The sequence below is a fragment of the Muscardinus avellanarius genome (genome assembly GCF_963383645.1).
Source record: "Muscardinus avellanarius genome assembly, chromosome: 11".
Taxonomy (NCBI): domain Eukaryota; kingdom Metazoa; phylum Chordata; class Mammalia; order Rodentia; family Gliridae; genus Muscardinus; species Muscardinus avellanarius.
The window spans coordinates 26,679,967-26,706,101 of record NC_137797.1 but is presented as its reverse complement, the minus strand read 5'-3'; the positions used below and the strand labels follow the sequence as shown (position 1 = coordinate 26,706,101).

The window sequence follows — 26,135 nt, the reverse complement described above, 5'->3', positions numbered from 1 at the left end:
CTTGGCCTTTGACGCCAGGCCAGTGGATTCCTGCCTCTGACCCTTAACAGCACTTTTCCTCGGGCCTAGTGATTTAAACTCAGTACACCTCTAATTCTTCTACTCAGTATAGACCACAGTGCCTTCCTTGAAGGCCTGTTGCAACTCTCAAACACAGGCCATGCAGGCAAAGTGCCTGCTCATGGTGGGCTAAAAGAATCACCTATGTTGTCTTCAAACCAGACGCTGTCTAGATCTGGCCTCTGTCTAGTCCACGCTGTCTTGTGAAGGAAGAGCCACCAGCATTTGAAAAGCACAGGCAACTAGCTTTTGTGAGACCCCCCAAATGAACATTCTTGAAACCTCATCCTTTGAAAAAAATCTACTACAGTATCAATGCAAATCTGGGAGACCTGTCCCACACTAGTGAGGATTCTTAATATTCCAAACCAGGGAAGTGGGGAAAGAGGACTGGAGTTTTAGCAGGTCTAATCCTAAAGTCCTAGACACATCCTAAATAACTGTTGACCGGATTGGAAGCTGTTTGTATTTGGCTTTCAGAACCCTGCCTATAACCCACTGAAAATGGACTCCAGATTCCCTCCAGGTGAGATAAAAAGCTGTGTGTATTTCCCACACCCATATAAGGATCTAGACAGGTTCTCTCAGACCCAATGCCGTGCACATTTTTGTTGCCACCTCCTCCCCACCCACCTTGGACAAATACTAGAAGAGAGAGAGCTGTGAACTGTGTCCTGGGATGGTGTAGAGACACGACAGCTAGCAGTTTTTTTGTTGACCCAAAGGCCACGAGCCACCATGTCCTTGGCCTGCTCCATGGCCTCCCTCTTTTGACTAGGTCATGAACAGAGCACAAGGATGTGGAAATTACTTTCAGTTTGACCCGTAAGGCCCGGCTGGTGTCACGCTTGCTGTTTTGTGTGGACTTTTCTGTTCATGCTTCTGACTGCCCCTTTTGCAAACCGAAAAACTAGAGGTCAAGAGGAAGGAAGAATCGGGAAAGGGACTCCATAAATGTGGGTGTGGTGATGTGGACAGCACTTTGTAAACTGGGAAGCACTATAGGGATGCTGGTTGTTACTAAGGAGAATTGTTATCCTTACCCCTCGGTAACTATTGAATGGTAACCAAGGGGCAGAGAGCTCGTTCTCATCCTTCCTGCCTCTTATTTACAGTTACTTCTCCGGTCTGTCTACACTATCGATCAGGCACACTAAGTTCACACACAGGCATAAATGCCCATGAAAAAGAACTATAGTTTCTTTAGACTTGCCAAGAAGGTATAAGCTTTAAGTGTGGTGCATTCTGGGAAATCAGGAGGGGAGCTAGTACCTACCGGATGAAATCTAATCCTTAAGTGACCTGTAAGACAAACAGCAGGATTCAAATAAAGATGACTACCAATGATAGCTATTACTTGTTTACAGCTAGACAAGGGGCTAAGTGATTTATGTTTTATTTTATTTCAAGCTCAAAGTCTGCTGTTGTGGTGCATGCCTATAATCTCAGTACTTGGGAGGCTGAGACAGGAGGATAACAGGTTCAAGGCTAACGTGTGATAAGTTAGTGAGACCCTATTTTAAAATAAAACACTTAAAAAAGGGTTGGGGGAGCCGGGGATGGTGGCGCACGCTTGTAATCCCAGCATTCGGGAGGCTGAGACCGGAGGATCGTGGTTTGTACTCAGCTACTTAGTGAGGCTCTCTGCAACTCAGTGAGACCTGGTTTCAAAATAAAGAATAAAAACTAGGGCAGGGGGTGTAGCTTGGAGGTCGAATGCCCCTGGGCTCCACCCCCAGACCCGGAAAAAAAAGGGCTGGGGGTGTAGCCAGAGGGAACACTCCTGGGCTCAATCCCCAGTACATCCATACCGCTTTCCCCTGCAACACACACACAACTCAAACAAGTTCATAAAGTAGAAGTAATTACCTTTAAGGGTAAGAAAATTGAGGCTTATGGAACTTTTAAGGAATTTTCATAAGATCAAGCAGTTTATAAGTAACAGAAGTGGGGCTAAATCAAGTTTACAACATCCAAAAGTCTTCTATTTTTCTTTAGCCCATTTTTATAATTGCATAAATATTTTATGCAATTTTATAATTTTATTTATAATTATTCTAGCCTATTATTTATAATTGCATAAATCTGCTAACGTGCCTATCATTGCAAAAGCTAAGATTAAAATCTTAAGCAGAAATCTTTTTTTTTTTTTTTTTTTTTTTGCGGGTCTGAGGATGGAACTCAGGGGCATTTGACCTCCGAGCTACACCCTCTGCCCTAGTTTTTATTCTTTATTTTTGAAACCGGGTCTCACTGAGTTGCGGAGGGCCTCATTAAGTAGCTGAGGCTGTCCGCAAACCACGCTCCTCCCGTCTCAGCCTCCCGAATGCTGGGATTACAAGCGTGCGCCACCACGCCCGGCAGCAGAAATCTTAAATAACATAACAATTTGGTATTTCTCTATGACCGGATGACTTTAGTTTCTATTCTCTAGGATTTTTTTTTTAAACTGTGTCTATACACACACTCCGATGATTGTGTCTGGACTGTGAGCCATCTTTCTTTGAATTCTTTCGCATTGGAGCCCCTTACTCTCATGTTGTCTATTTTCTAATTTATATTTTTCTCTTTCCTACCTGATCTCTTTTATAGACTATAGTATGATGGCAAATTATATTCTTTACTGTGTTCATTCAGGGGAGTTTTTGCTCTGTTCTCAGTTACTTGTGGTACTGGGGATTGAACCCAGGGACATTCTACCTCTGAGCTACACCTCCAGCCCTATTTTTTCTTCTTCTTTTTTTTTTTTTTTTTTTTGAAACAGGGTCTCACTGAGTTGCAGAGAGCCTTACTAAGGAGCTGAGGCTGGCTGTGAAGCTGGAATCCTCCTGTCTCAATCTCCCAAGTAGCCCGGGCTACCATACCCAGCTGTTCTCAATTTTAAAATGGCTTTAAACTGACAAAGAATATATATTATGTTGTGCAGTGTTGGCCTGCTTCTATGATATGTTATTTGTATCCACGTCTATCTTCTTTTTTATTGTATAGTCTTTGTTGGGCAAGAAAAGACTTTCATGACTTTTTATGTTCCACAAAACCTAACACTGAGTTTCTTATAAAAATATACTGTATAAAGAATCAAAACAAACCCCGGTGCCTGCCAGTGTTTCCGTAGCAATTCACTGGCAGGAAGAGACCAGGCGAGGATGGCGAACCATCTTCCCGAAGCCCTCCTTGATGGCTGGCGAGGTGCCTGCAGAACCCTCCAGACAAGGTTTTGGTGCGGTGGGGAGGACCTGGACCTCAGGCCTGTTTTACCTCGACGACTTGGGATCCAGGAGTCCTTTCCACTTATCCTTCAGAAAGGTGATGGGGCGAAAGTGGGCAGAGGCAACAATCGATCCTCTAAGTTTCGGCCCGGCTCCCCTTCATCTTGGGGACCTAGAGCGGGCGCTGGCCAACCGAAGAGTGCGCGTGGACCCCGCAGCTCGGCCTGCACCCATCCCGCCGGGTTCCTCCTGCCCAGCCCCCACCCAGGCCTGGGCACAGGCTCCCCAGAACTCCCCGGGGGTTCCGGCCCAGGCTCCCTCCTCAGGCTCTGGGGCACAGCCCCGGTCCTTCTGCCCCTTGGGGGGCTCTGCTCCAGGTTCCTGCACCTGCCCTGCTCACAGCTTCGCCCCACACCCTGCCCTGCAGAAGGTTCTGCACCTCTGAGCAGAAGCCCCTTCTCCTCACCTGTCCCCCCAGGGTCTCTTCCTGGGGACCCTTCCCAGCCCAGCCCGGGGTCAGAGCTCTCCCCACTCGCGCACCCCAGGGTGACCCCCTTAGCCAGGCCACGTGGTCGCCGCAGCCCGGCTTGCTCTGTCCAAGGGGCCGAGCTTCCTCTCCCTTCCATAAAAGGCAGGGGCAAAGTCTCTACCTCTTTTTACCCCAAGCAAGGGAGCCCCTGACACGAGTGTCACTAAGCGTCCTCCTGGTTCTTTCCACCCCGGTCCCTGGCGGCTTCCCGCGCCCCGCGGGCCATGGCGGGCCGCCGCCTCCTGCTGGAGAACGCGCGGCAGGCGGTGCTGGTGTGCGGCCGCGGCGAGCGCTTCCTGGCCGGGGCGGCGCTGCGCAGCCTGGCGGTGCTGGAGGGCGCCAGCCTGGTGGTGGGCACGTAAGTGGCGGGGGCGCGTCCTGCACCCCGAGACGGGGCCGGCCTGCCGCCGAGGCACCCCCGCGCACAGGTCGGGCTGCTTGGGTTTTCTTTGGTGGGGGGGGAAAAAAAGCGCTCAAGCTGATCACCCCCTTAGAACGCATCAGGGTCCCGCCTCTGCTGCAAAAATACCATCCGCTGCCCAACAATTAGAAGGGCTGGGGTCCTCTCCGGGTGCGACCAGGGCGCCAACTTTGTAAGAGGGATCGTTTCCTTCCTTCCTTCCTTCCTTCCTTCCTTCCTTCCTTCCTTCCTTCCCTCCCTCCCTCCCTCCTTCCTTCCTTTCACTCTCCTCCCTCCCTCCCCCTCCCTTCCTCCTCCTCCTCCTTCCCTCCTCCTCCTTCCTTCCTTCCCCCTTCCTCCCTTCCTCCCTCCCTCCTTCCTTCCTCCTCCTCCTCCTCCTCCTCCTCCTCCTCCTCCTCCTCCTCCCTTCCTCTCTTCCTTCCCTCCTTCCCCTTCCTCTCTCCCTCCTTCCCTTTTTCTTTCTTTCTTTTTTGTACAGGAGATTGAACCCAGGGACATTCTACCTCCAAGCTACACTCCCAGCCCAATTTTATTTTTATTTTGAAACAGGGTCCCATCAACCTATCCGAGACCCTGTGTCAAATGGATTTCTGACTCCACCCTCTAGTCTCAGATCTTTAAGTCAGCATTTCAGGAAGTGGAGTTCTGAGACCTAATTATTTTATATACTGAAGACTGAACCCAGAGGCGTTCTCCCTCAGAGTTACATCCCCAGTCCTTTTTATTTTGAAACAGGGTCTTGCTAAATTGCTGAGGCTGGCCTTGAACCTGTTATTCTCCTGTCTCAGCCTCCCAAGTACTGGGATGTGTACAACCATCCCCAGTGGCTGAGATCTGAATTTTCTTTTATTTATTTTTTAATTGATTAAATTTATTTTCAGTATGCAATAAATATTATGGTGTATACTCATTTTACCATGTTTCCCTTACTTATAAAAGCACTTCGTTACATAAATAGCATATCATATTGAGGTAAATTGAGGTATTTAATAAAATGGTTCAAGTAATTATTAAAATTTAAGTAATTGCATATTTGCCAGGTAATGGATCATTAATATGCTACTTAAAACAGTGTCATTATTGTTAACAAACACCTAAGATCATTCTGAAGCATCTGGGACTTTGGCAATGGGCCATGCATTACAAAAAGACTTGGGATGAAAACTTTGCATTTGGCTACTTTGACCTCAATAATTCAGCACTGATCAAATCCTGCAAGAACTAGAATACTAAATGAGGAACTATAGTACTAGAATTAATGTTATAATTGGATGAGGTTTGAAGTTGAAATAAATATTAAGTCTAATAACACAAAAGGACATGCAGGAAAATATCAAGATTAGCAGAGAGTCTTAAGACTGGTAAGATTTCAACTTTTTAAAAAGTAGTTCTCAGCCGGGCGTGGTGGCGCACGCTTGTAATCCCTGCTCTTGGGAGGCGGAGACAGGAGGATCGATCGTGCTGGTTCGGAGCCAGCTGCGCTGGTTTAAGAGACCCTGTTTCCAAATAAAAAATATAAAAAAAAATAGGTCTGGGAGTGTAGCCCGGAGGTAGAAGGGCTTCCAGGAACCCCAGTACAACCAAAATAATTAATAATAATAATAATAATAATAATAATAATAATAATAATAAAAAGTAGTTCTCAATACATTTTTTTTCTAGAGATGGACTAGTTTAATTTATTGAAGAAAAAATTTACTGACAGGAACTAGCTATAAGAACTGGATAATTTGTTGTCAGAAAGCCAAGCAGGTCCATCTGAATTTTAAAAAGCACCTCCTGATCATTGTGGTCTTGTACTTAGATGGTGGTGGCTTTGAATGATGTAAATCTGGACTGGGGTATGGCCTGATTCAGATGTGTTCTTTTCAACTGTTAATCTTCTGAGCTTCCTGCCCAAAGTGAGAAAAAAAGAACAATGTTTGGGAGGGCTACCGGGATGAGGATGAGGATTTGCATTCCAGCCCCACAGCACCTGGACTGCCCTGCATTATTAAGTCTGCCTGAGGTTGAGTAGGAGCCCAGGTTTAGGGAATTGTAGTTTTGTGGTTTTTTTTTTTTAAGTTAATATAGGGAAGAAAACGTTTCCAGTGTTATATAAAAATTTTGTTAAAATCAGCTACAGTTACACATTCACTTAGAGAGTTGAGAGAATATCTACTAAGTTTGGGAAATAGAGAACCCCTAGAAAGGATAGCACTGCTACCAACATCACTCTCGGATTCCAGGGTGTTCTTCATACTCACGGTCACATCAAAACCACATCAAAGAGGAAAGAAGGAGGAAGGAGGGGACTTGTGGTCTGGAAGGTGGTTTTCTTGATTTGAGTCTGTGATATCTGTGATATGCTTCTTAGAGAGGACTATTCAGAACTTTGCTGCTCTAATATGACTAGTTGGGGACAGGATTGGGTTGTTCACTTGCTAGCCTCTCTCTCTCTCTCTCTCTCTCTCTCTCTCTCTCTCTCTCTCTCTCTCTCTCTCTCAGTTGTAGCTAATCTTGAAGAAATTTTTCTTTTGTTTTTCTGATATCAGGAACGAAGCCAGGGACATTCTATCGTTGAACTAAACTCCCAGCCTTTTAAAAAGCATAAAAAAAAAAAAAAAAAAAACAGGGTCTTACTAAGTTACTGAGGCTGGCTTCAAACCCGCCTTCTTCCTGTTTCAGCCTCCCAATGACTGGGATTTCAGGCATGGGCCACCATGTCCAGCTTGAAGAAACTTTTCATTTTGTCACCAAATGGAGACAAAAAAGTCCAGTCACCCCCCTTCCAAGTGTCTTATCCAAAGGCTAAAACCAACATGGAAACATCCTGATGAGCAAAAGCGACAGAAGTGAAAATATAAATCCATCCACAAAGACCATTTGTTTTAGCATCTCAGAGGAGAGCAAAAAGGGGAGAATGTGGAAACAAAAACTAATGGGCATTTTATCTTCCTTCTTTGAGGCCAGTAAGTCCCAGGATAATGAACCCATTAAAATTAGGACCTTTTCATTCATTCACCAAACATGTACTTTGACCTGCTGGGGCTTATGCGAACTGCACAAAGGGCAAGGAATGCATAGAGGAATGTCAGATTTCTCTATCTCTAAAATAAGAGCAATTTTTAGATTTTGGTAACAGAGACTATTTATGTGCCTCTGCTAAACTTTCACAAAGCACCCTGAGAGCCATTCAGCATCAGCCTCCCTAAGTCATCCTCATTACCGTAGCTTCTCAAGTATAAGGTACTTTTCAGGTTGGCTTTGCTGCTTCTAAAAGATTCTGTAGAATTTTTTCTTCCTAAACATTTCAGAAAAGGAAGTAAATAAAAACAACACTTCTCTATTCTTATTTGCTTGTCTTTAAAAAGTACCTGTGAAGCTGGGCGTGGTGGCGCACGCTTGTAATCCCAGCATTCGGGAGGCTGAGACCTGGAGGATCGCGGTTTGCGGACAGCCTCAGCTACTTAGTGAGGCCCTCTGCAACTCAGTGAGACCCAGTTTCAAAATAAAGAATAAAAAGTAGGGCAGGGGGTGTAGCTCGGAGGTAAAATGCCCCTGGGTTCCATCCCCAAACCGGCAAAAATAAATAAATAAATAAAAATAAAAAGTACCTGTGATATATGTTTATTGTAAAAAAAAGTTAGAAAATACAGACATGCAAAAGAAAAAACTAGCTCTTACACCCACCTTTCAATGAATCAATGCCAACATTTAGATTTTTCTCTTCTAGAGGGTTTTTTTTTTGGCAAACAGAGTTGCATAAATATACTTTTTTTTTTTTTTTTACTGGGCGTGGTGGCGCACGCTTGTAATCCCCATGCTTGGGAGGCTGAGACAGGAGGATCACGCAGGTTTGAAGTCAGCCTCTGGTTTAAAACACCCTGTTTTCAAAAAAATAAAAAATATAAATAAAAATATACTTTTTTAAAAAGAAAATAAATGTATATACATTGTTTTATGCCTTGTTCCCCACCACACACACATACTTGGCAAAGAACAGTGAAAATCTCACCACAGCACTGAGAGACAGTAGAAATCTCAGTAATTTTTAAAGGCTACTTTTAAAAACACAATTTTGAGAAAATTCTTTTAGTTTTCCTCAATAACTGTCCTTGGACACAAGACTTTGTCCAAACATTAAACGTAAGAATTCATCAGCGAAGGCAAGACCCATGTTTTTCAAAGCTGTAATCGTGCGATTTGTGTGGTCAGGAAGAGGACCACATTCTCCTCCCACACAGAGTGGGGTAGTTAGAGATTGACTTCTCAGGTTTGACCTTGTTAAAGCACAAACAGCCCCTCCTCGGCGCTGTTGGTCATTAACTCTTTGCAGAGTCCTCTATCCGGTCTTCTGGCCTATGGCTCCTGTTTACTGGGGCTTTCTACCAAACGGGACACGGCTCTGATAGAAAAGGAGAAAAATAGCCCTGAGAGCCTTCTCTTTGGTTTTTCCCACCCAGGGGTCAATTTCTAACCCTGCTGTTTCCTTCCATCACCAGATTTGCTGCATAGTGGGTGGATTATTGAATTCGGCCAGAGAAAGGTTGTTAGTGATTCAGAGTTGGGTTCATCAGGACATAGAATTAAATTTCAAAATTTCATTTCTTCTACCTCTAAATGTGTCCTCCTCAAAAATCATTATTTTTTTTCTCCTTGCCAATATCTTTTTATCCAGTTTCTGCTCCTCCACTCTGATATTGTTAGGTTACTCAAACAAACCACTGCAGTCTTGTTTCTTAATCACTTACCTTCCCTTGCTCTTTATAGCACTTTCTAGCTCTTGAAATCATATCCCTGAATTGCCATTTTGGAAGCTAATTTACCGTGAGTAACAACAGCCTATATTAGCAGTGGCTGAAACAGGATGAGGTCTATTTCTATCCTATGTAGAAATTCAGAAGTTAGATACAGGACTAGTTGATGGCAGCGGTCCATGGAGTTGTCAGGATTCAGGCCCCTCCTACCTTGCTCTACCATGTATGACCAGCTCCTACCTTGCTCTACCATGTACGACCAGCTCTCACAGTCAATCCACAATCTAAGAAGGCGACTCTGTCTCTAGTTATGGTGCGTACATTCCAGCCATTAAGACGAGGAGCTGAGAACAATCCTATTGGCTAGAACCTAGTCACATGGCCAAACTTGGCCAAGGGAAGGATGGGCGATGTAGTCTCTATTTTGAATGGCCATGTGTCCAGCTAAAATTTAGAAATCTAGTACTGTGGGAAAAGGGAACATTGATCTTGGGGATGGAGTAGCAACCTCGGCTATATACATGGTTTGACCTTTTGTCTTTAATGTAGCCTTGAACCTAAAGACTTAGGTTCAGCAGGAAAACACAATAAACGCTGAACGATTGATATCAAGGCACCCAAAAACATATTTTAGATAATTGGTGAGATTTCTCACAAGACGTTCCCCAGATTCAGTGATATTTCTTAAATTTTTTTTCAGAGATGGGTTTATAGAAGCTATTGGTCCTGCTGATGCTATCCAAAGACAGTTTTCTGAAGAAATTTTTGAAGAAAGAATTGACTGCTCAGGGAAATGTATCCTACCAGGTATCCATCCTTTTTTCATAAATCTTAGAAAGTAGTTTTAACAGTTGTTTCAGAAATATACAGAGGGAGAATATCAGGTTGTTTAAAATAGGCTCCTAAAATAATATTTAAAAAATAAGGGTTCCATGCATTGAATTTCCACTATCGAGAGGCTAGCTACTTTTACAAACATGACATTGTGCCAAATTCTTATAACTACCCTGAAAGGTAGGTGTCACCTACATATTATAGGTTCAGAAACTGGAGGCTAGGGGCGAAATATCCTCCCCAAGGTACTGACCAGGTAAAGGGAAAGCTGGGAATCAAATCCACTCACCTTCTCCACTTCTTTCCACTTATATGCTGAAGGGAAAGAGCTGTGTCATATTTAGATTTCAAAGCAGTTGAAATCACTTTGTTGATTCATTGCAGAGGGGAAGTATCAGGACAGTTGCTGTCTCTAATACTGAAAATTTTCCAAATTTGTAGGGACCTAGAGTTACCCTAGGGATTTTGCTATAGTCCACTTTTATCATGAAAGTGATTGACAATAAAATCAGTTTATTAATGATCATCTATGTTATATCTCTCACCATCTCTAAAATAAATCTCACAAATCTTGAGTCCAATGTAAATGTAAGGGCTTTTTATTTATTTTTACTTTATATAAACTTATTGTATTTAGTATACAACTATTTTCATTGTTTTAAATGAATTTATTGCATTTATTTTACTTTATATAATTTTTGGATTTATCATATGCATTTAATTATATATACATTTTAATATAATTAATTTACATACAATTTTATATCTTAAAAATGTTTAGCCAGGCATGGTGGTGCATACTTGTAATGCTTGTACTTGGGAGGTTGATATAGAACGATTGATTGCAGGTTCAAGACCAGCCTCAGCAATTTAATATAACTCCATTTCAACAGAACCCAGAGGGAGAATGTCCCTGGTTCAATCTCCAGTACTAAAAGAAATAAAAAAAAGAAAGCTCACTGAGCACATTTGATAGAAGTTCTCTGTTCTGGTATTTGGGAGTCAGGATACAAAGTCAGGGTGAAATGTAAGAAAGAAACGATGATAGAAAAACATCTGAACAGGGACTTTTGATCTTAGTCTAATCAGAATCATTTATGAGCCCCTTTAAGCTATTTTAAATATTTGGTAAAGATAAACTTGACTGAAATACCTGAAAAACCAAACATTCCAAGTAATTGTCTTATAATTACCTTTTAATTAAAATATTTCTTGCTTGAAGATCGAGCCTTTGCATTTTTCCTTCTTGAAGTTGAGGGATTGGGGATGTTCTTATTCCTTGGTGACACGGTCCTTAGTTTTGCTCAGCTAACACTCAATTAATGGTTTTGACAACCTGGCGTACAGGCTTGTTTGCTGAACGTGGACTTAGCAAAGGGGCTGTGTCTCTCTGAGGGATATTTTCATCATGTTGAGTTACCCTCTCCTATTAGAACCTTCTAGATGAGGCATAGAGAGGGAAACTTCCAAAATCTTCCTCTTCCATCTCCTTCCACTGCCATGCTTCCTCAACACAGCACGGTACAGCCGTCAGCCAAGTGCTTTCTACTTCCCAACTTTAAAGTGACCTGACTTAGCCGGGCGTGGTGGCGCACACTCATAATCCCAGCATTCAGGAGGCTGACACGGGAGGATCGCGGTTCACGGACAGCCTCAGCTACTTAGTGAGGCCCTCTGCAACTCAGTGAGACCCTGTTTCCAAAAAAAAGAATAAAAAATAGGGCTGGGGGTATAGTTCAGAGGTAAAAATGAGGATACTGGGTATCCTAGGGCATATATACCCCAGGGTATCCTCAATACCACAAATAAATAAATAATAAAATGATGTGACTTATTGGTTGCAGGTTTGGTGGATGCCCACACACACCCTGTATGGGCTGGTGAAAGAGTTCACGAGTTCGCAATGAAGGTAACTGCAACAACAAAAAATCAAAATAAGGCACAAACACAGTCTTTAAAAAAAAAAGAGTTTATAGGCTGTCAATCGATTTTTGCCTCATATGTCCATACTTCTTTTTGATGGATATTTTAAATTGGGTATTAGAAGTAAATAGCAACAAAATGGGCTCATTTATAACTACCCTAGATCTTTATAGTAGTCACAGGGCTAGCAAACATTTTAAGTAGAATAGCATTGGAAAGATTTTAGCTGCAGAATCCTTTCAGAACAAAGCCGGATGACTTACCCACCGATCATTCCTTTCCTTCCCCCACCCCACTGTAAATCTCTACCTTTAGTAGCTTTTGAAAGAGATCCAAGGAATAGTTTGAAAATCACCTTGAAAAAATATACTACTAATCACAAAAATAAAATGTCTTATATTATTCTTTTTTCAAAAAATAAGACATTACAAATTATAAAACATTATTTGTCTTAGTCATACATTAGCCATAGCCAACTCCTAATTCCATGGTTAAAGCCATATTCACATTGTTTAAGGAAAAATAATATGTGCATTCTAGTAGCTAAATGGGATTATTTCAGAAAAAAAGCCTTCTCTTCAAATATCATACACCTTTCTCAATATCCTAGTTATTTTTCAAACTATTTTACCAAATTCAGAATTACACCCAGGCGTGACGGTGCATGCCAGTAATTCCCAGTACTTGAGAGGCTGAGACAGGAAGATCACAGGGTTTAAGGCCAGCCTCAGTAACTTAGTGAGACCCCATTTCAAAATTAAAAATAAAAAGGGCTGGAGGTTTAGCTCAGAGGTAGAATGTCCTTGGGTTCAATCCTTAGTACTAAATAAAATAAATAACAACAACAACAACAACAACTTCAGAGCCCAAAACAACCTCAAAGATAGGTTGTTTAGTCCAGTGCTGTCCTTATATGGGAGGAGCAAACCAGGTCTGGAGAAGGGACAGGGTCGTGTAGACAAAGGTCCGGGCTGGCGGTGGCAGAGCCGCTGAAGCGAGGTGGGAGCCAGTGACCTGTGCACTTTGCCCCTCTCTCTGCCCTGCAGAGCACCTGGAGCCCAGGGGACCGCAGGCAAAGCTTCTTTATTTGCTTGAGTGACAAAGATCAGCCTCCAAACTCTGGTGCTCAAATATCGAGACCTGGAAACTCCCCAGGGTAACTTTAGTGGAGTTGTGGATATGCAGCGGGGCTCCCTGAATCCCCTAAAACTTTGTTTTCTCAAACATGCTGAGGGGGTATAGGGAGGGCTGGGTCTGAGCTGGCATATACTGGAGCAGACTTGGTGGTTACAATATTGGAATACTCAGCCTGGTGTGGTGGCACATGCTTGTAATCCTAGCCTTTGGGAGGCTGAGACAGGAGGATCGCGGTTCAAGGACAGCCTCAGCTACTTGGTGAAGCCCTTTGCAACTCAGTGAGACCCTGTTTCAAGGTAAAGAATACAAAATAGGGCTGGGGGCGTAGCTCGGTGGTAGAATGCTCCTGGGTTTCATCCCCAGTACTGCAATAATAATAATAATAATAATAATAATAATAATAATAAAAATATTGAAATACTTCTGTACCAGAGTATTAGTGGATTGCTGCTGCCCTGAGACCCCCAAATGCTTACACATCACATCTCCCACCTCTGCCTCGCCAGTGCCCTCCTGAGACCCCTCTTCGTTTCCCAGCCCCACAAACCAGAGTCTGGCAAAGCAAAGCTTCCAAGATTTGCAACTTCTGATCTGGGGGTGTGGTCGGTGCTTGTGCCCCATTCTTCTTACTCGCTCGTTAATATCCCCAGTGGAGTGAGGGTCTAGAGTCTCGTCTGCAACCTCCCTGACCAGCCCCGTGTTCAGTTGGCAGGAGCCACGTACATGGACATTCACCAGGCTGGAGGGGGCATCAACTTCACGGTGGAGCGCACCCGCCAAGCCTCGGAGGAGGAGCTGTTCCGCGCCTTCCAGGAGCGGCTGAGCTGCATGATGAGGGCCGGCACCACGCTGGTGGAGTGCAAGAGCGGATACGGCCTCAGCCTGGACGCCGAGCTCAAGATGCTGCGCGTGATCGAGCGCGCCCGGCGAGAGGGGCCCCTGGGCATCTCCGCCACGTACTGCGGGGCTCACTCCGTGCCCAAGTAACCTCAGCCGGAGGGACTGGGGTGCAACTAGGGCACCGGGATGAAGTGGGAGCTGCGTTCTCTGGGGTGGAGGTCCACTAGCACCTCAGCTCTGGCAAGGCGACCTGTAGAAAGAGGCCTTTGCAGAGGTGTCGCGCTGAACCCCTAGCACAGGCGGTTTTAGGAAGGAGCTCCACCAGCCCCTGCAGTTTTGCCGATTCTTTAATGGTCAAAGAGGAGGCACTTCAAGGTCTTTTGGTTACCAAAAAGAAATGGCCCGCTGTAGTCCTTTTAAAGTTATAGATTCTAATCCAGACTTGGGAGGCCCGACAGGAGGATCAGAAGTTGAAGGGCGGGCTGGGCAACTAAGTGAGACCCTGTCAAAAAATAAATAAATAAAAATAAAGGATTACAAAAGTAGCTACACCAAAGAGGTAGTGTGCCTTTGGGTGCAAACCTCAGTGCTGACAAGAGAAAAGAAAAGAAATATAGGTACTAATCTGAATAGTTTCCTGTGATGGTTAGTATAAAACGTTGTAGAGCTGGGCATGGTGGTGCACGCTTTTAATCCCAGCATTTGGGGGGCTGAGACAGGAGGATCGTGGTTTGAGGACAGTCTCAGCTACTCAGTGAGGCCCTCTGCAACTCAGTGAGACCCTGTGTCAAAATAAAGAATAAAGAATGGGCGTAGGGGTGTAGTTCTGATGTAGAATGCCCCTGGGTTCCATCCCCAGTACCGCAGACAAAACATAACAAAACAAAATATATTTATATAGTAGAGATTAATAATAACATTGTGCAGGACATAGATAAAATCTTGTGATATAGAGAATTCAGAAGTGGTTTTCTTAAATCAGAGAAACCGAAAAAATACCATTAAAATTCATTATTTAAAATTCACAAAACTGGCTATGTAGAAAAGTAATAAAAGTATATTTAATATTTCTAGTAATCTGTTATCTTGTTGTAAGTTCAGCATTTGTATTTCTGAAATTGTTAAAGTTTAAAAATGCACTGAGATTTTTGAAATAGCCTGTCTATAAAAAATAGTAGGTTTTTTTCAGATGGACTATAGTGTATGATCGTCTGCTTTTTAATTTTTTTTTTCAGTAGGAGATGCAGTGTGGCAAGGTGAGAAGTCTTAGACTCTGGCGAAACTGAGTTTGACTGCAGCTTAGCTACCTCTAGGCAATTTTGAGGATGTTGACAACTTTTTTGAACATAAATTGCACATCTATAATATGGAGCTACCTAACACCGTATTTTATGATTGTCTTGAGAAGTAGAAACAACACAAGTTGTTTCTTTACCTCCTAGTTGACTTTTACCTACATACCTGAAATATGTTTTACCTACATACCTGAAATATTTTTCTGAGCAAGAGTCTTTTATGTGCAAAAGAAAGGGCTGAAGTTTTACAGGAAATTTCTCCATCTGTCTATGAGCCTCTGAAATCTGCATCTAGATGCCCTGAGATGCAAATCACAGGCAAATAGTGTGTCTATAGTTATGTAGCCACAGGTAGCGCTCTGTGTCTATCAGACTTTAAGAGCCCAGTCTTTCTGATGTACAACGACCCCAAAATTTTAGAGAGCATTTCAAGGCCTCCTGCTCTCCTCTTTAGCCATGTCTCCTTATAGTGAGATAGGCTGCCTTAGGCAGATGCTTCAGGAAAGACTGTGGAGGAAGAGAAAGAAAAAGGCAGGCTGGTGGGTGGGGCCCAGGTAAGTGGACCGCAGCTGGGTTCTCAGGGGTCACATCCAGGATGCTTCATAAGTGTCTTGATAGGGAAACTCACCTTTGCAGCAGCTGGCTTTATTAGAGTCCCAAAGGCAACACAGGTGTGTTAGCATTAGCAGAGCTGAACAATTTGCATCTCTGTGTTGGTTGGTGCATACAGAAATTTTGGTACCTCTGCTTGGCAGGCATGGCACAGTTGTTAAGATTCCTAAGATTAACTTGCATTTTTTTTCTACCTTTTCGGGGCTTGAGGTCATTTACCTACACTGTTTCTTCGCATCTACAAATGGCCAATTACCATTTCTCCAGAGAGAGGTGGGGGGGAGAAGAGAGAACAAAGTCCCTACAATTGCGCATGGAGACATCACTGTCCTAAGCCCAGAGTAATCTTATTTTCTCCCATCAGAGGAAAAACTGCCCTGGAAGCTGCTGATGACATCATTAATAACCACCTCCCGAAGCTGAAGGAACTTGTGAGGAATGGGGAAATACACGTCGACAATATAGATGTGTTCTGTGAGAAGGGTGTCTTTGATCTGGATTCCACCAGAAGGATCCTTCAAAGTGGGAAAGAGATAGGGCTACAAATTAACTTCCACGGGGACGAGCTGCATCCGATGCGGGCTGCGGAGGTACCATGACCCCCTAACCTCTAGTTTCTGCCAACAATCATTCTTGCATGTTCCTGCTACGGAAGGCCTAATCTGTTTGTACACAGTTAAAGGTGGCCTTCTGGAAAGATAGAGAAAGGGGGCATTTGTTTGAACAATGTGCAGACTGGTTTGTTTGAGCCTGGGAAACCCTGACCTCTATACAAACTTCCTCTTTTTCTGGCTGAGCACACATTTTACCATTGAGCTACCTCCCCAGCCTCATCACTGTCTTTTATTATCATCTGCCGGTGATAGTAATAGAAAAAGAAGCCTCTGCATTCTCATCTATTACATTCACAACATATTTTGGTTCACACACAGAGCCACATTAGCATAGGACAGTAATTTCACTTGTAGCTTCTAGGATCTGTGTGTCTGTGCTATACTCCCAACCCTTTTTTATTTTTTTGTTCTGAAGCAGGGTCTTGCTAAGTTGCTGAGGCTCACCTCAAACCTGTGATCCTCCTGTCTTAGCCTCCCAAATACTGGGATTACAAGCATGTGCCGCCACCTCAGGTTTCCGGGATCTTCTTATGGTAGCATCCAGACTGGTGTTGGTAGAGCGCGCTATTAAGAGCCACAGGATGATTTTCAAATCTATGTCTTGCCCAGATTCATTTATTTATGCTTTCAGCTGGTGTGCTAGGCACTCTTCCAGGAATTGAGAATTCAATAGTGAATAAGAAACAGTGCCTACAGTTGTGAGTTCTGGCCTGAAACTTAATAAACAACTTCCCTGGAGACATAAATACAGTTGCAGACATTCTACCTCCATCTCAACCACAAGCTGACCCACCCAATAATCTTAATACCACTTCCAATCTTGTCTTGTGTTTCTTGCCCCTGTGAATAAGAGTACCATCTTTCTGTTGCCTAAGCCAAAAACCTGGGCGCCATTTTGACTTCTCTCTGGCCCTCATCAACTGTATTTAAGCTAATCACCAAGGCCTCCCCTTTTCCCCCTACATCCATTCCCCTCACCCCACTGTCTGGCTCCGACCACCTCCACCTCTCACCTGGGTTCCAGCAATAGCTGTTCTCTGAGCCTCCGATATTCCATCCACTTTAATCCCGTCCTTTAATCTGTTCTCTTGGGGCATTTTTCTCTTCTGTTCCATTGCTCAAAGACACTTAAAGGCTTAGCATCACACTTAGGACAAATTCCAAGCTTTGTACATGGCTTACCAGGCTCTGACTGTTGCTTACCTTTCCAACTTCCCCTATCTCTCCTTCCTGGTTTCACTTCCTCTACCCTCTCTACAGTGAACCAGCCACAATAAACTACTCTCAGTACCCCAGCATTTGTGCATGCCATTTCTTTAATCTCAACTCCTCTTTTCTGGCTAAGTCTAATTCCCATGTTTCATCTTAGCTGTCACTTCTCTGGGTCTCCTTCCCAAACTTCCCCAAGAGTACCTTATGGCTTCTTTCTGCCCTCATCCCACAGGGTTAAAAGCCTCTGTGGCCCTTGTTGGGCATAGTCACACATCTTTGGGAGTCAGCACAGTGCCTGGGGCTACAGATGAGCTTTCCAAGTAAATGTTTATTGAATGAATGCAAACTGGGTGATCACTGAGAAACTCTTGGTTGTAAAGAGTGGTCAGTGGATTAAATCAATAGAGATCAATACCCATGGTAAGCAAATCAAGTTCAGAAAAGTGAGGATGATTCCAGGGTCAGAAAGAAACTCCCCTGTAGATCACCAGACTCCCCAGAGCCCTGATCTCCAATATTCTCTGACCTGAGAGAGCTGCTGATACAGGTTGGGGACATCGCATCCCACCTGGGCTGCATCAAATATCAATCTGCTTTTCTTTCCTTAGTATGTTTAATGTGTTAGCTTGGGGAACACATGTGCATGTGTGGGGAAACTTTCCTAGTTAGAAATAAAGTATATGATGAGACTAAGCTGAGATGAACCTACATTAAAGCAATATGTCCACTGTCATCATAGAAGTAAACCTTTTGGTTTATTTCTAATAATCTAGCCCTCAATTTATCATCTGAAGGAAAATCAAGTTCAAGTTGATAGTTTCAAATTATTCATATAATTCCACATTTTAAGTTTATTTCCTTAACTGGTCTGTTTTCACAGAGTGCAGGAGCTTTCCAAAATACCTATCTATGTTGTGTTTTATATGCTATAATAATTAGATTTTTTTTACAGTACTGGGGATGGAACACAGGGCCATTCTATCTCCGAGCTGTACCCCTGGTCTTATTTTTTAGTCTTTTTTTGAAACAGGGTCTCACTGAGTTGTGAATGGCCTTGCTAAGTAGCTGAGGCTGGCCTCCAACCGTGATCCTCCGGTCTCCGCCTCCTGAATAATGGGATTACAAGTGTGGGCCACCATGCCTGGCTAGGTTTTTATTTATTTATTTATTTATTTTTATTTTTATTTTTATTTTTTTTAGGGGAGTAAAAGGTTTATTGGAAGCAGCAGGGAATGGGGCAAGGGTGGCTGAACACCCCCAAATGGGCTGGAACTCTGGGTCCAGCAGCTGCCTTCAGGACAATACTTGAGAGTAGCCCAAGCTGAATTGCCTTCAGGTGCAGGCTGCTTTCTTCCGGAGTCCATGTGATCTGCCAGAAGGGAATAGAGAAAAGTTGCCGAACACCCCATAGGGGCTGTCGGAACTCCGGGGTCCAGTAGCTGCCTTCAGGGTCACTACCCGAGTGTCTCCCGAGCCAAGTGCCCATCAGTTGCAAACTACTTTCTCCCAGAGTCCACGCGATCTACCAGAAAAGAGGTACAGGTCACCCCTAGGGGCCTGGTCAGCCATGATGTCCAACAGAGGCCTTCAGGTCACTACTCGAGAGTCGCCCGAGCCACGTGCCCTCAGATGCACTCTGCCTTCTCTCAGGGCCAACACGACCTGCGAGAGAGAGAACAGCTCCCCAAAAGGGGAGGGGGTCCCGAGCGGGAAAGTCTCCCTTTTGCCATCTGACTGGCTAGGTTTTTTTTAAATAGTTAGATTTTATGACCAATATTACTCAACATTTTATTCTAATCCATAAAGTTCCTAAAACTTCCTGTTTCAGAAAATATATAGAAACATTTATGTTTAAAAATTCCTTTAAAAGTAGTACACTAACTAATTTTCAAATGCACGTCAATTACAAACCCTGTGTCTATTGTGGAGGTAATTGACAAAAAGAAAAATCTTCCTAATATAGTATTGTTTTCTTTTTGTAGGAAAAACAGTTTGAATGTGCTTTGTTGCTGCCATTTGTTAAACATTCCCTCTCTGCCCATTCTACTTAGCTCGGGGCTGAACTGGGAGCCCAGGCAATCAGCCACCTGGAAGAAGTGAGTGATGCAGGCATCGCTGCCATGGCAACGGCCAGGTGCTCTGCGGTCCTTCTGCCCACCACAGCCTATATGCTCAGGTAAGGCCATTTCTCACCCCCAACACTAGGGCTGCAGGTACAAATGGTGAGAACACAGACCTACAAGGCACTTAAGCTTTGCTCCATTGCCCTGGTAACCCTGAAAAATACAGATGATGGGAACTTAGCTCATGAAGATGCCAAGTCTGGATAGATGTTCCTAAATGAATTTCCCTGAGGAAATGAATTGACCTTAAGTGGTAGGACTTTTTGAGGAAAATGACGCTTTCTTTTTCTTTTTCTCTCCTCTGGATTTTGGGATTTTCCAATTAAAAAAAATATTATGCATTATTTTTACCATTAGGAATAATGAAACAGGTCTATACTTATGAAAGGTTTCATAAGATGTTAGGGATATTTAGCAGCAATCCAATTTGTTTTCTAAAAGGATGCTGGTGAGTACCATGATTGGGTGCCAGAATCCTCACAAATACTGGAGATGGGAGGAGTAGAGACAGATAAAGCATGTTTTGTAAAATCTCCCCAGAGATGTGCTGGGGACCTTCTATGAATGGAAATATGCCTTGTCCATCCTTTATAACTGCCCTTGCTCTAATTCTGCTAAACATGACACCTGAGGTCCTCCAACTGTTTCCGTTGTACCACTTCCATGACAGCTGCCCAGTCTGAGGCCTGGGAGGCCCACATTCAAGAGACAGTTTTCTCTTAGTACTGGGACCTTTCTGTGTGGCTAGGATATAGGGTCTCTGGGAAGTGGTGGTGGGGGGGTCCTGCAGTTGTAGCCTTAGGACGGTGGTTCTCAACCTCAGAGTGATTTTGTGTCCCAGGAGACATTTGACAATGACTGGAGACAGTTCTGGTTTTCACTACTCGGGGCTGCTACTGGCACACCTTCAATGCACAGAACAGCCCACATAACAAAGAGTCATTTGGCCCAAGATGTGAATTGTGGTGAGGTTAAGAAAGGCGAGGCTTCTAGTAACATTTTGAAGTGAAAAGAAAAGAATATTCCAGTGCTTTTCCCCGATATATTGTGATTTCTACACATAACATATAACATAATTTTATTGTTATTTAGATTCTCTTAAAGAGTGGGCATGATATAGGGTACAATCAGGAGATATTAGTAACTGTCCTTAGTATGACCATCTGCTTTTCTTACAAATCTCAGTGGTCATCAATCTAAGCTATCGATCAATTTTTTTTTTTTCGGTACTGGGGACGGAACCCAGGGGCTGTCTACCTCTGAGCTACACCCCCAGCCCTATTTTTTTTATTCTTTATTTTGAAACAGGGTCTCACTGAGTTGCAAAGAGCCTCACTAGGTAGTAGCTGAGGCTGTCCACGAACCGTGATCCTCCTGTCTCAGCCTCCCAAATGCTGGGATTATAAGCGTGCGCCACTATGCCTGGCTATCAATCAATATTTAATTGTGGATAATTCACCACCAGTCACATTGTAAGTGTGTGTGTGTGTGTGTGTGTGTGTGTGTGTGTTTTGTGGTATTAGGGATTGAACATAGGAACATTCTACCTTCGAGCTAAACCCCTAGTTCTATTTTTTTTTTTAATTTTGAAATTGGGTCTCACTACGTTGCTAAGAGCTTTGCTAAGTTGTTGAGTCTAGTCTTGAACCTGCAATCCTCCCGCCTCAGCCTCCCAAGTACTGGGATCACAGACGTGCACCACCATGCCTGGCTAAGGAATAAGTTTTTATACACACCTAGAAGGCTTTCTTTTCCTTGCCTTGAATCTCTTAACATGGAGCAAAAATCTGAGTTGCGATATAGACGAATTGTTCAGGATGCAATGTCTGACCTTTGTTTCTACACCATTGGCGGCTGCCGTCTGTAGCTGCCCCAGATAGGGTTGTGTCCTTTTGGAACAACGGACTGTCAGAGCGGAGGCCCCGCGCCTCTGTGGCTTCTCTGTTCCTATATTGTTCTGATCTTTCAGGGCCCCTCGCTATACCCAGAACTCTCTCTCGAATCTCATTTTTAGAAAAACCATTCCCTCATGCCATATTAGGGTTGCCTTTTATTGTGTATTTTATGAATATTTGCATGCAATCATTGTTCAGGAAATACTCCCTTTGTTTTTAGGGCTCTCCCCTAACACTTTTAGGTATTAATCCCCCCCATCACTACCACCTAATAAGATCTAGAAGGAAACAAGAAGTTTGAAGCCACAGTACCCACCTCCCTTCTCCTCACTGCAGTTTTGCCTTCTGAAATTTTGCTTATTTACAGTCAACTGCAGTCTAAAAATATTAAATGAGGAATCCTGAAAATAAAAATGTGTAAGTCTTTTGTTTGTGTATAACTGGGGATGGAACCCAGGGGCCTTCTACCCCCAGGCTATACTCCCAGACCTATTTTTTATATATTTTATTTGGAAACAGGGTCTCACTAAATTGCTGAGAACCTCACTAATCTGCTGAGGCTGGCTTTGAACCTATGCAATCCTCCTATCTCAGCCTCCCAAGTACTGGGATTACAAGCATGTGCGAACACGCCTGGCAATAATTCATAAGATTTTTTTTTTTTATTTGACGGTACTAGGAATGGAACCCAGGGGCATTCTACCTCCGAGCTACACCCCAGCTCTATTTTTTATTATTTTGAAACAGGGTCTCACTGAGTTGCAGAGGGCCTCACTAAGTAGCTAAGGCTGGCCGCGAAACTGTGAGCCTCCTGTCTCAGCCTCCCAAATGCTGGGATTACAAGCATGCGCCACCATGCCCGGCAATTCATAAGTGTTAAGTAAATTTTATTAAAGTATTTTGTTGTAGGCAAGTGTGGTTGTGTACAATTGTAGCCCCACTCCTTGGGAGGCTGAGACAGGAGGATCACAGTTTCGCAGCCAGCCTCAGCTACTTAGTGAGGCCCTTTGCAACTCAGTGAGACCCTGTTTCAAAATAAAAAATAAAGAAATAGGGCTGGGGTGTAGCTCAGAGGTAGAATGCCCCTGGGTTCAATCCCTAGTACTGCAAGAAAAACAAGTATTTTGTTGTAATCATTTTATGTTATTACTAGTGTTAATTTCTTACTATACCTCATTTATAAATGAAACTTAATCACAGGCTGCATGTATAGGAAAAACATAGTATATATAGGGCTTGGTACTGTCTGAGATTTCAGGCATCTAGTTCAGAGGTAGAGTAAAACTGGGTATCCCTAGTACCAAAAATAAAGAAAGAAGAGACAGAAAGAGAGAAAGAAAGAAAGGAAAGAAGGAAGAAGGAAGGAAGGAAGGAAGGAAGGATGGAAGGAAGGGAGGAAGAATAAAAAGAAGATAAAACTCTTGTTCCAGCCCTTGGGCCTCTTTCTCTAACTTACACCCCTACCTGCTGCCATAAATATATGTTTGTCTCTCCTCCAGCTAAGCACCAATGGACAAATCCAGATCTCACTGACCCCCCCATCCCATGTTTTGCATATTTCCACCTCTCTGCCAGCTTGAGACTCCGCCCCAAGCCTTTCCCTTCTGCTCCCTCATTCGTCCTTGAAAATGCCAGTTACCTCTGCACAAATGGGAGTTTAGCACACACTGCATGCTTCCCTGGGGCGAGAGCTATGACCGAATTAAATCTGTCCTCATCACTTTAACTAGTATCTGGCCTTATCTTTGAATTATGTCCTAAATAATATAGAATATTTTGGCAAAAAGGTCTAGGGGTACCTAATCCAGGAAGAAGCACAACACGTGACACATTAAATTCTTGGAGTGTTTTTAAAGAGCCTACAGAAAAAGTTTGACACCTAAAAACAAACAAACAAAGAACGAGGGGGCAAAGTGGGAATTAATTTTAAGAAAAGCATTATTTTTAACGTTACTGGTTGTAGGGCCGGGCATGGTGGCGCACGCTTGTCATCCCAGCATTTGGGAGACTGAGACAGGAGGATCGCGCAGGTTCAAAGTGAGACCCTGTTTCAAAAGAAAGAATAAAAAATAGGGAGCGCTGGGGGTGTTGCTCGGAGGTGGAGTGCCCCTGGGTTCCATCCCCAGCACCGCACACACACACAAAAATTTTCACTGGTTGTTTAATTTGGGAGTCATAAAACATTTGTTAGATTTTTTTAGCTTACTGAAAACCAATTATAAGTGATATTTTTCTCCCGTAGGAACAATCTCAGAGTATACATGTGGAAGATTGCCAAGATAAGTTATCACAAATTAAACAAGTAATTCCAACAGCATAATGTTGAAAATGAGAGTCCCGGAGCCCTGTCTCTTTCTTCTCCCAGACAGGAAGTGTTGGCTGTATCAAGTTCCCCTCCCTTTTGAATGGCTATTGCACACAGTTCCAAGCCTAGAGGCTGACAGCTTCTCTTCCTCCCCTTAGACTGAAGCAACCTCGTGCCAGGAAGATGTTAGACGAAGGAGTAATTGTTGCCCTGGGCAGTGATTTCAACCCCAATGCCTATTGTTTTTCAATGGTAATTATTTTTCATGTGTTTTTCCGAGCAGAGTATCTACCAACCGTATAAATAATTTAAAAATATTTTACTAGCTATTAAATGTATAAAAGATCTAAAAAATATTCCCCTGTTAAATGAGAGAAAAAAAAAAGTGTAGACAGCAGCGTAATTGGATTCTTCTGCACCACATGAGGGCCCCCAGGCCTAAAGAGAAGAGAGAAACTTCTACTTGCATTATTTTTGGATTCTGCCTCGAGCATTGTGGCTTTACATGAACTCATTTTTCTCCTCTGAAGCACAGCCGAAGCTCAAAGAAGTTTTAATAATTATGGATGGAGGTAAACTCCATCATATACAGCAAGGGTCTTGAAAAGTTGTAAATAAATATTAAACATAATCATCATAAAGGGATTTTTCCAAAGCATAATTTGTGTGTAAATATAGCTTTTCCAATAGCAATTTAGCAAGTTCCATCTCTATGTATTTTAAGAGGTGTTGGGGACTGAACCTAGGGCATCTTGCATGCCAAAGACCAGGTCTACCACTAATGAGCTACACCCAGCACTCCACTGTGCCTGTAACCGACTTTGTTGTCCTGTGTTGAGAAGCGTCCTTTCCTCCAATGCTTTCTTTTCCCACCTTAGCCAATGGTCATGCATCTGGCCTGTGTGAACATGAGAATGTCCATGCCCGAGGCCTTGGCCGCCGCCACCATCAATGCGGCTTATGCACTGGGAAAATCTCACACGCATGGGTCTTTGGAAGTCGGCAAGCAAGGAGATCTCATTATCATCAATTCATCCAGGCGAGTGTTCCTCCAACCCAGCTATTTTATTTTATGCCCACTGTCCTTTGTGGATGAGGTTTCGATTTCTTCTTCAGTAGGCATTGGTATCAGGCTGTGCCTAGACTCACACACACTAGGCATGCCCCTCTTGTCTCCACCCATTTCCAAGCAGAAAGTCTACCTCCAGGTCCTAAACCACAAGGGAGACCAAGTGTTCAGTACTGTCATCTGATTACGTCTCTCATAGATTTCTCAGTTCCCTCCCCTGTTTGCCTGGACGTTGGACCTGCTCTGCCCTCTGGCCCTGTTTTTATTTTTACCAGGCTTGACTCTCTGCTTGCTCCTGGCTCCAGCCTGTCAACACTGGTTCTGATTCTTTCTCTGACTTCTGCTCTCAGCTCCATCCCCAAACCCTTCACTCAGTTATACTGATGATGATGATGATGATGATGATGATGATGATTAATATTCACCCACAGTCTGCTGCCATCTGGGCCTCCCATGTGGCAAGTTGGGTTTTGTTGTTCTAAATATAAAAGTTGTAAATGCTTTGAGTTCTTGACACTGTGAGCCTGTTACAGTCCTTAGGCCCCATGTTCAACAGAGGGGAGTGGATACTTCTGTAATTCTATTAAAAAATTTCTCTTTTGTAGTACTTGAGATTGAATCCAAAGGCATTCTACCTCTAAGCTAGATCCCCATTCTATTTTATTATTTATTTTGAAACGGGGTCTCGCTAGGTTGCTGACAGTCTCACTATTTTGCTGAGGCTGCCCTCAAACCTGTAATCCTCCTGTGTCATCCTCCCAAATATTGGGATTACAGATATGCGCCGCCACACGTGGCTATTTCTACACTTCATGGTCAGAATCTACCACCTCTATCATATAATGAAGCAAATATTTTAAGATCAACATGTGATTTCTCGTAGGCAAGTTATTTACCATTTCTTAAAGCCCAGGTACCAGTGTGACCTAGTATAAACTAATTTTAAGTACATTTTTAAATTATTAGCATTTATTGACATAGCAATAATTTTGACTTGAATGCACTGAAAAAAATATATTATTTTTTATTCTTAGATGGGAGCATTTGATTTACCAGTTTGGAGGCCATCATGAATTAATTGACTATGTTATAGCTAAAGGAAAAGTCATCTACAAAAAATGATAGATCTGAAAGGAGACAGAAGACACCTCCATTGCATCACTAAATCAATACAGTTTTGATCTATGTGAAAATATCTAAGTGGCTTTCCAGAACTATGTGGCTTACACCTAAATATATTTTAATGTCTTATTAATCCATTTGGGTTTTTTTGGTGTTTGTTTGTTTGTTTGTTGTTGTTTGGTGGCACTGGGGTCCC

At 43.3% G+C, this 26,135-nt stretch overlaps 1 protein-coding gene across 1 annotated transcript; it reads left to right on the top strand.

Annotated features, from left to right (window-relative positions):
* Nucleotides 1-4,022: 4,022 nt before the first annotated feature.
* On the top strand, nt 4,023-25,939 carry AMDHD1 (amidohydrolase domain containing 1; the record flags this gene model as incomplete). Its single annotated transcript, XM_080706023.1, has 9 exons — nt 4,023-4,156; nt 9,659-9,765; nt 11,637-11,701; nt 13,558-13,835; nt 15,964-16,189; nt 19,477-19,601; nt 23,907-24,000; nt 24,627-24,787; nt 25,852-25,939. 9 exons carry the CDS (start codon nt 4,023-4,025, stop codon nt 25,937-25,939), a joined length of 1,278 nt encoding a protein of 425 aa, XP_080562149.1.
* Nucleotides 25,940-26,135: the final 196 nt, after the last annotated feature.